The following is a 10,628-nucleotide window of genomic DNA, read 5'->3' on the forward strand; positions in this document are numbered from 1 at the left end:
CCTGCACAAAAACCCCAGCCTGTCTACACTGAAGTGTCTAGAGGTAGATAGGCTTTTGACAAAGCTGAATTTAGGGTATCAAATAATGTCGTTAGTAATTACTTTTTCTATCTCCTGACACAACTCTCCTCCATTTGGCTTCCTTCTCCAGCAGGCTCATTCCATGAGGCAAACAGTTAACTCTAAGTAATTAAGGTTACTGGCCTTTATATATTCTATCTCAGAACAGCCAGGACTCTTTCTGTTTCAAGTCTGTCTCAGTCCCTGAAGGAAGACTATGATTGGGCCCTGCTTAAATCATATGCCTTCCTCTGAATCAGTGATTATGTCTGACCAGTTTGGGTCTCCCACCCAGGGGACAGAGGCAGTGGAGGCCCCAGTCGATAGCCCCAGTAGAAGTGGGGAGAGGTACTGCCCTAAAAATCCAAGTGTTGTTATCAAAAGAAGGGGAAAGTGAGGGAAATCAAAACCAACAGATGTCTACCATATTCTGCTTACAAGTACATTTTTATTTTTTAAGGGTCTGTTAAGGAATGTGGGCATGAGGGGCCAGAAGACCGTCTTTCTCATCACAGACACTCAGATTAAAGAGGAAGCTTTTCTAGAGGATATTGACAGTGTGCTCAATACAGGAGAAGTGCCTAACATTTTTGCAGCAGATGAGAAACAAGAAGTGATGGAGGTAAACACTTTTGGGAAAGTACTGCTCCTAGCACAAAACTTTATTTCTTGAAACCTTTTCTCAGCTCTTCAGGAGAAACATAGTTTGTACATATGATTTTGGGGGTAATTAAAAATTTTAAGTATATTAGTTAAATACATCATTGTTTGGTGAATTTTAAATTGCTTTAACCATAGTTATGAGGCATAATTTTTATTTTATAACTCCTACCTTCATAATAATGGCAGTTTGTTTCACCTGTTTAATGTTATTTAGCATGTTTTATGAGTGATTAGAGAATTTTAAATCATCTCTTAAGGTTACATTGATGTAAGAAAGCATGATTTTAATGCTACTTTATTAGTCTTTGTGGTTTACACTGGTTAGTAAATTTTTAAAAAGTTTTAATAAAACCATCTTATGGGTTTGATACATCTGAAAGTCTTGTTTGTGATTTAATTGACAAAAAATACAATGGTGACGTGTCCACTACTGTCACATACTTTAACCTTCATTTCTAAGATGAAAGTAATGTCACACTTTCTCATTACCATAATCACTTTTACCCACAAAATATATCACTCACACTTGGATATTTAATTCCCCACCTCCAGCCATAACATCTGGAGTGAAATGGACTCACACTTTCAAGTACTCTGCTTTTCTCTTCCATGAAATGGCAGCACAGATAAGAGTTCTTCCCACATCGGGTTATTGTGAGGTTTGAGAATCAAACAAAATAAAGCACTTATGTAGCGTCAGGCACTTACACAGCCCTCAGTAAATGGTGCATTACCAGTTCATAGTATGGAGTGTGGAAGGAGAAAAGAGGACAAAACAACACAACAAAAACTCATGTTCTTTGCTTTTATCTGGGATATGTCAGAGATGTGACCAAGGCTGCAAATTAGTGGTATTCTCCTGATTTATAGGAGAAATGCATCATCCATATGCCCATTCAAGCAATAGTCACCTTTGGGAAATGGAATTTCTTAAGCTTTGCTAGGCTGTCCTGCTGCTTTAGCTATTATCTATCTTTCATTCCCATCACTTTGCTACTAAACTTTTTCATTTCTTCACTATTTCTGTTATATATTTGCTATTTTATATACATCTATATTTTTTAAACAGGATCATATTCAATATACTGTTACAAAACTTTTTTTTTTGTTATTTTATCTTGCTTATCTTCTCGTAGCACAAAATACACCGTGTGTGTGTGTGTGTGTGTGTGTGTGTTTCTAGAGATGAAGTCTCACTGCTCTGTTGCCCAGGCTGGAGTGCAGTGGTGCAGTCATAGCTCACTGCAGCTTCGAACTCCTGGGCTCTTACCTCAGCCTCCCAAGAAGCTAGGATTCCAGGCATGAGACACCACTTTATTATTTTTAACTGTTGTATAAAATGCTAATATGTGGATCTTTTACATTTATAACTACTTCCTTACTGATTGATACTTCAGCTGTTTACATTTTCTCTCTTAAAAACAATGTAAAATTGGTCGGGCGTGGTGGCTCAAGCCTGTAATCCCAGCACTTTGGGAGGCCGAGACGGGCGGATCACCAGGTCAGGAGATCCAGACCATCCTACCTAACACGGTGAAATCCCATCTCTACTAAAAAATACAAAAAACTAGCTGGGCGAGGTGGCAGACGCCTGTAGTCCCAGCTACTCGGGAGGCTGAGGCAGGAGAATGGCGTAAATCCGGGAGGCAGAGCTTGCAGTGAGCTGAGATCCGGCCACTGCACTCCAGCCTGGGCGACAGAGGGAGACTCCGTCTCAAAAAAAAAAAAAAAAAAAAAAAATGTAAAATTATATTTCTATACATCTTTGTGAACTTTTGTGATTATCTTTATAAGGTAAATTCTTGGCAGATACTTGTTTTTAAATTATAGAATTTTGAGTTGGAAGAGGTTTTCTACGTTCAAACTATGTCAAAGTCATTCTATTGATATGAATCCAAAATTTTACAGATATTTACAGGGAGCAATAAAACTTCTTCATATTCTAATATCCACCAATCTCATTGCCAGCTTATCTATTTTTATTTACAAGGTTTTTATTTTCTGATATTCCCTAGGGTGTTCGTCCAGTAGCTCAGGCTGGCAGTAAACATGATGAACTCAGCCCCTTAGCCCTGTTTGCTTTCTTCGTGAATCGCTGCAAGGATAATCTTCATGTCGTGGTGGCCTTTAGCCCCATTGGAGATGCCTTTCGAAATCGCTTGAGACAGTTCCCATCCCTCATCAATTGCTGTACCATTGACTGGTTTCAGGTTTGTCATTTTTCTTGGTTGGAGGGGGAGGCAACTAACTCTTTTGGAATTTTACTGAAATATTTGAAAAACTTCATTAATATGCATTCAGCAAGTGTTTGTTTCTTGATCACTTACTGTAATGACAGGCATAATATTCAGCACCAGAGACTGATAGGACTACATGATCCTCACAAGGAGCTTACACTATAGACTGGAAGATAGAAAAAGCAGTTAGCAATCATGATCATATAAGAGAGCCATAATGTTGATGTGCAAAGGGTATACATACAAAGGCAGTGAATTTCTGAGGCATGAAGATGAATTAGTTACATAGAGGGGTAGTGTATTAGGAATCAATAGGAAACTTGTATGTAAAGAAATTTATTATGAGGAATTGGCTCATATGATTATGAAGCCTAAAAAGTTCCAAGATCTGCAGTTGGTAGGTGAAAGCCCAGGAAAACCAGTGATGTAGTTCCAGTCTGAAGGCCAGCAGGCTCAGGAGCCAGGAAGAGCCAATTCAGTCCAAGTCTGAAGGGAGGGGGAAAAAAACCAATGTCTCAGCTTGAAGACAATCATACAGGAGGAATTTGGGGAAGGATCAGCATTTGTGTTGCGTTCGGTTGAACAAAATTGGACAAGGACAATTGAATGCAGCCCATTGACAGTAGGGAGGGCACTCTGCTTTACTCAGTCTATAATGATTTAAATGTTGAACTCATGTAAAAACACTCTCACAGAAACACCCAGAATTATGTTTGACCAAATATCTGGGAACCTCATGGCCCAGTCAAGTTGACACATAAAATGAACCATTATTAGAGAATAGTACATGGAAAAGGAGAAGGGTGGGAAGAGGATGGCTCGTCTGCCCCACTGAAAATTGTTTGGTATAGCTGGCTGGCATTTTAAGGGCAGCAGCAGTTGAGTTGGAGCTTTGGGTGGGTATCAGGTTACAAAGAGATTGGCAAGGTATTCCTAGGAATTTGGTTTTATACCAGAGACATCACAGTGGCACCAACATATTTTTAGATAATCTGCATTTAGGAAAAAAACCAAAACAGTTGGAAGCTGTGTGGTGGGTGAATTAGAGTAGGGCAAAACAAGAGACAGGAAAACCAGCTGGGCAACAATTTCAGTCAAGCTGGAAGCAAATGATGAAGGCCACTGCCTCACCTAAGACAGACTGCCACTGCCTGTGTAAAACCATTTGGTATTCATACTTTTGAGAACAGTAACTCATGGTACCTTCTATTTGATTGTTTTATGTGCGATAGAATGTGGACTGTGCATTGACCCTGGATAATTTTTTTAAAAAATTAGTTTCTGGTACTGATTTGTTTTATTCTCTTTGCCTAATTCTTATCAACTGCATTCTGGTTTTGTTTGGGAAATCACCCTCCATGTAGCTATGTATCAGAGGGATTGAATCATGGTTGGTCTAAGTCAATATATATATATTTTTTTTTGAGGCAGGATCTCTGTCGTCCAGGCTGGAGTGCACTGGTGCAATCGCAGCTCACTGCAACCTCTGCCTCTTGGGCTCAAGCAGTCCTCCCACCTCAGCCTCCAGAATAGTTGGGACTATAGGTGTATGCCACCATGCCCAACTCATTTTTAAATTTTTTATAGAGACAGGGTTTCTCTATGTTGTCCAAGCTTATCTCCCACCTCAGCCTCCCAAAGTGCTGGGATTATAGGCATGAGCCATTGTGCCCAGCCCTAAGCCAATATTGGTGCTCTCAGGAGGGCACGGTGGCTCACACCTGTAATCCCAGCACTTTGGGAGGCTGAAGCGGGTGGGTCGTGAGGTCAAGAGATGAAGACCATCCTGGCCAACATGGTAAAACCCCGTCTCTACTAAAAATATAAAAGTTAGCTCAGTGTGGTGCTGCACGCCTGTAGTCCCAGCTACTCAGAAGGCTAAGCCAGGAGAATTGCTTGAACCCAGGAGGTGGAGGTTGCAGTGGGCCAAGATTGTGCCACTGCACTCCAACCTGGCAACAGAGTGAAACTCTGTCTCAAAAAAAAAGATGTGTGTGTGTGTGTGTGTGTGTGTGTATGTGTATATATGTGTGTGTGTGTGTGTGTGTGTGTATATGTGTGTGTGTATATATGCTTTCATTTCTCTTGCTAGTGATTGTTTTATGCCTGAGCCCATGTATAAACCATTCCTTGCCAGAGGGTCCTGAGGTAAAGTGTGCTGGGGAACTTTGGGGAAAAAAAGTATTTTCACTATAAAAGGAGTCACGTGGTAATAAAAGGGCCTTTTTTTGGTCTCTCAATCTTGTTGCTTGAGAATGTGATGCCCATAGCTGCAGCAGTCATCGTGTCATCATAATGGGACAAGCCCAAGGATGAAATAAAGTGCACTGAGAAAGGAACAAGACGGAAAAAACGTGAATACTTGATAATATAGTTGAGCTTCTAAATGAAGCAACCTTGGAAATACCCTACTTCTGGGTATTACTCTATAAGAATATGCATCTTCTTTTTTTTGAAGATACAGTAAGACTGGTTTTCTGCCTCTTTAGTCATAAATATTCTAACTGCTACAGATAGTATTAAATATTCATGATAATTAGCAGGATGATTAAAAATGAAGCACGCAGAACAAAAAGAGAAGCCTCTATAGTGTTTTTTAATGCTGTGTAAGTTATATGACATTTAACCTGGCATTTTATAAAATTTCACTAATCTTAATAGTTCTTTAGAAGTCTCTTTTAGATTTAAAATATGTATTGGTACAATTGGATCACATGAATATAACAATCTATTAATAAAAAATGCATGCACTGGCAGTATGTGCTTAGGCTACACACCAAAAAAAAATTGGTCTTAAAATGTGTATTATCTGCTACAAAGGAAAAAAAAATTATAAGCATATTATTGAAACTAAATGAAAGGAAACCTGGAAAATACTCTAGTGAGCAAATAAAGATTAATGATATGCCATGTATTGGTAAGTGCTGAGAAGAAAACTCAGTATAAAAGGCAGAGTAATGAGGGAAGTAAGGCTGTTTTATAAAGAGTGCTCTGGGAGGGCCTTCCTGATAAGTCGGTATATGAGCTTGGATGTGAAGGAAGTGAGAGCATGAACCACATGGAGGTCTGAGGGAGAGGGTTCTAGTCAGAGGGAAAAGCATGTCCAAAGACCCAGAGGTAGGAGCATGCTTGATATATTCCAGGAAAGCCAGGGAAGGAACCATTTCACTAAGATGGAGAGGACTGGCTAGGAAGCAAATTTGTAGGGAAGAAAATTTAAAAATCAACTTTGGATGTTATAGTAGAAATTGTGATGGTCTCCCAGTAATAGAAAGCCAAACCAAACACAATGGGTTTTTTAACTCTCATAGGAAAATAAAATCTAAAGGTAAGCAGAATGGGGCTTTTGTGGCTTAACAAAGTCATGAGAATCCCAAGTCATTCTGCTTTACTATCCTTAGCATGCGATTTCCCTTCTCAAAGTAACTTAGGGCGGTGCGGTGGCTGCTAGAGTGCCATTGTTCACAACTATGTTCCAAACAAGAAGTAGAAGAATGAAAGTAGGCCAAAAAGGATATCCCAGCTCTATGTAACTCTCTAAAACGTCTTCCCTGAAGTCCCCACCCAACAACTGCTTATGTGTCGTTGGCCATTCTGAATTCCAAAGGAGTCTAGGAAATCTAATCTTTTAGCTGGATATATTGCTATCTAGAATAAAATTGGAGTCCCAAGGAAGAAAGGGCTAGTAGATATTGGGTGGACAACTAGCAGCTTCTGCCACTGTCATGATAAATTTGGGATGCCTACTAGACATCCAAGTGGAAGAGCTGGGAAGGCAGTGTAATATATCTTTGATAAAAACTTCATTGATCCTTCCTTTATATTATCCTTTTTTTTTTCATTTTAATGTATAAGAATATTAGGTCTTTCAGAGACCTCAGTCTCTCTTATTCTGCTTTCTTCATTAAAATTTTAATTTTCTCAAAACCAAATTATTCTCCCATAGGAAGTCATGTAACTTATTATGCATTAATTTATGGAGTTGGAGTGAGACTACTGTTCATCTTAAATTTCAAGAGTTTTTCTTTTTCTTATTTTTAGTCATGGCCTGAAGATGCTCTTGAACGTGTAGCTGTGAAATTCTTAGAAACACTGGAGCTTACTGAGATTGAACGACAAGAGATAGTTCCAATCTGTAAACACTTTCACACCTCCATTATGGATCTTTCAGAAAGGTTAATATTAGTAAATTTTAAAATGACAATGAAGGGATTTGTGAAGGCCATTTCCAAATTAATTCACATGTATTTGCTATCTTATCTGCTATCCCCTTTCCTACTGTACTTACCTGGTTTACGTGATATCTTGGGTCTCTTACCAAGTTAGATCCTCCTGGCTTATGAAACGTGAAATAGTCTGATTTTTTCTTGCTGTAGTTCATCTTTTATAGACATATTTGTTGATTTGTGGTTATTTAAAAGATAGGATCTCACTTGATTTGTGCCTTTTAAATATGTCACCACTAGTTGATATTTTAGAGACAAGAAATTATAATGTGGTAATATGTAGGATTCTAGAGTCTTACAATGTTCAAGTACTCACTAACTTCTGTACAAAATGTAATCTTTATTAAATGTCTGTTAATGGTATGTTGAATTTACCTTTTTGTAGAATCCATTATTTATAGTGAAGTATGTTATCTGCCTCTCTTTTAGGTTCTTACATGAGTTAGGACGACATAACTATGTTACTGCTACTTCTTATCTTGAACTCATTGGCTCATTTCGGCAGCTTTTGACAAACAAGCGACAAGCTGTCATGGAAGCAAAACAGCGATACGTGAATGGGCTTGACAAATTAGCTTTTGCTGAGTCTCAGGTAAATTTGATGAGCTGCTCAGAATGGTAATATATACTGAGAAGTATAAGAAATAATAATACAAGCTACAATTTATTGAGAATATGTGATATGCCAGGCTCTTTGTTATGTATTTCACATCTATTCCTTCAGTTATTCTTCATAACAACTCTATAAGGTAGACACTTTTATGATCCTCATTTTACAAATGAGTGTAGTAAGTTTTATAGAAGTTCAGTAAGTTGACTAGACCACACAGCTCAAATATATCATGTTTTATTTTTAATTAATTTTTTGCCATTTAAGAGAATATAAGTTTAGGTTGTTTTTTATTATAAAAGCTGGTTAAATATGAGATTTGTGGTTTTTTAAATAAGTGCTAGTAATACTTAATTAGTGTTAGTTCAGCATAAGTAATAGAGGTTTGGTTGGCTGATCTTTGGATCATATGTCATGCACATAGTATATCAGGAATACTCTGAGATACTGCTTTGTTTTCAATCTACATTTCTTCCATGGCAACTGCATTCTCCTACTGAGGTCTTCTGTGAAGAAAACTGGCCCACACTTTTTTTTTTTTTTTTGAGATGAAGTGTCACTCTGTCACCTAGGCTGGAGTGTAATGGCGCAATCTTGGCTCACTGCAACCTCCACCTCCCAAGTTCAAGCAATTCTGTCTCACCCTCCCGAATAGCTGGGATTACAGGTGCACGCCACCACGCCTGGCAAATTTTTTGTAGTTTTAGTAGAGATGGGATTTCACCATGTTCCCCAGGCTTGTCTCGAATTCCTGAGTTCAGACAGTCCACCTGCTTCGACCTCCCACAGTGCTAGGATTATAGACGTGAGCCACTGTGCTTGGCCCTGGTCCACACTTTCATAGTTTTGTTTATCATGCAAAGAACTAGCAGAAAAAGTTGAGATTTTCTGCTCCAATACTTTTATGGATACATTTAAATTTATATTTTCTGCATTTGGTCTCAATAGCAATTACAGCAATGGAAACTTAATCATATTATAAACTGTCTCTTTAGGTTGGTGAAATGCAAATGGAGCTTGTTGAATTACAGCCCAAATTGGAGGAAGCTAAAATTGAAAATGCAAATATGATGCAGGTGGAGTATCCTGAATGTTTTTGATGTCAAAGGACAATTGAAATATATAAAATTAGCCTTGAAAATAAGGGTTAATTTTTTGCCACTAGACTTTAGAGACTTCACCCTTTTCCATTGACTGGCTGTCTCATTGGGTCCAATGTGGGTTCTGTCTTTTTTGAAGGAATTTGTGAAGCTCATTTCCAAATTAGTTCACATGTATTTGTATTTCTCCTGATTTTATTATAGACCCTTCTATCCTTCAAAATGATATGTTAGATTCCCTAATTTTCAAATATTCTTTTGTCTAGGATTGAAAAAGCAATTGGATGTTTGAGAAATTGTCTTCATCTTTCACTTCTTTAGGTTATTGAGATAGAGTCTGTACAAGTGGAAGCGAAAAGACAATTTGTGAAATTGGATGAAGAGGTAGCCAGTGGGAAAGCTGAAGAAGCCCAAGCTCTGAAAAATGAGTGTGAAAGTGACCTGGCTGAGGCGATTCCAGCCTTGGAAGCAGCTCTGTCTGCACTGGATACACTTAAGGCAGGTGTTTGAATTAGCTACTTTGTGTTACATCAACAGAGGGAAGTTGAATATGGGTATGTGGCTTATTAGAAGTGGCTGTATTTCAGTGGGTGGCATTATCTTGTTTCTATCCAGTCAAATGAAACTTGCCTCTTAACAGTTTACCTTTGATATATTGTTTTATTTTAATTAATTAATTAATTTATTTATTTATTTATTTTTGAGGCAGAGTCTCACTTTGTTGACCGGGCTGGAGTGCAGTAGTGCAGTCATGTCCCGCTGCAGCCTCCATCTCCTGGCTCAAATGATTCTCCTACCATAGCCTCCTCAGGAGCTAGGACCACAGACACACACCACTATACCTGGCTAATCTTTTTAAACGTTTTTTTTTTTTTTTTTTTTATAGAGACAGGGTCACCCTATGTTGCCCATGTTGGTCTTAAACTCCTGGGCTCAAGTGATCCTCCCACCTTGGCCTCCCAAAGTGCTGGGATTATAGGCATGAGCTTCCATGCCTGGCCTATTTTTGCTTTTTGTATATTATTTATAATTTTCATTCAGGATATTCTAGTGGAATGAGACGAATAGCCTCCAAGAGGCCAAAGTGGTTCTGTACATGGACCAGCAGGCATATGTTAAGTACAGTGTAGAGCTAGTCTTCTGCAGCCTCCTGGACCTGCATACACAGAAAAACTTAAAGGCCATTTCCAGTACAGCTGTGAGTGGCACCATCTGTACCACATCATGTTGTACACAACTTTTTACAGGTCTTTAGGCAAGACCAGAACAGTAGGAGAGACAGCATCTGTTGACTAGGGGGTCAACAGCGTATTCAGGTCCCATTCTTTGCCTTTTTTCCTAATCAATACTCTTTCTTTCATGTAACAGACCTGACAAGACTGTAAATTCAACCTGTGGGTAATTCAGCATTTCACAGAATCAAACTATCTGATTTTCAGTAACATCAGCCCTGTAGTTACAAGACAAGAGATTAGTTTAGGGCATTTATAGAAATTTCCTAGTGCTCTCAATGCACTGTGAATCAGGAATTTAAAACGCTGAACTTATTATATTCTTTCTTCATGCTCTCAGGTTTCTTTCTTTCTTTCTTTCTTTCTTTCTTTCTTTCTTTCTTTCTTTCTTTCTTTCTTTCTTTCTTTCTTTCTCTCTCTCTCTCTCTCTCTCTCTCTCTCTCTCTCTCTCTCTTTCTTTCTTTCTTTCTTTCTTTCTTTCTTTCTTTCTTTCTTTCTTT

At 38.4% G+C, this 10,628-nt stretch overlaps 1 protein-coding gene across 2 annotated transcripts in view; it reads left to right on the top strand.

The window, feature by feature from the left end:
- Positions 1-10,628, top strand: part of DNAH12 (dynein axonemal heavy chain 12) — a 256,283-nt gene that overhangs the window by 158,515 nt on the left and 87,140 nt on the right. For both annotated transcript variants that reach the window (XM_031935192.1, XM_031935193.1), the window contains exons 44-49: positions 521-682; positions 2,739-2,933; positions 7,002-7,135; positions 7,616-7,778; positions 8,792-8,872; positions 9,218-9,394. In XM_031935192.1, the coding sequence (XP_031791052.1) occupies positions 521-682; positions 2,739-2,933; positions 7,002-7,135; positions 7,616-7,778; positions 8,792-8,872; positions 9,218-9,394 (912 nt within the window). The remainder of the gene's footprint in view (positions 1-520; positions 683-2,738; positions 2,934-7,001; positions 7,136-7,615; positions 7,779-8,791; positions 8,873-9,217; positions 9,395-10,628) is intronic.

The sequence above is a fragment of the Piliocolobus tephrosceles genome, chromosome 2, assembly GCF_002776525.5.
Source record: "Piliocolobus tephrosceles isolate RC106 chromosome 2, ASM277652v3, whole genome shotgun sequence".
NCBI lineage: Eukaryota > Metazoa > Chordata > Mammalia > Primates > Cercopithecidae > Piliocolobus > Piliocolobus tephrosceles.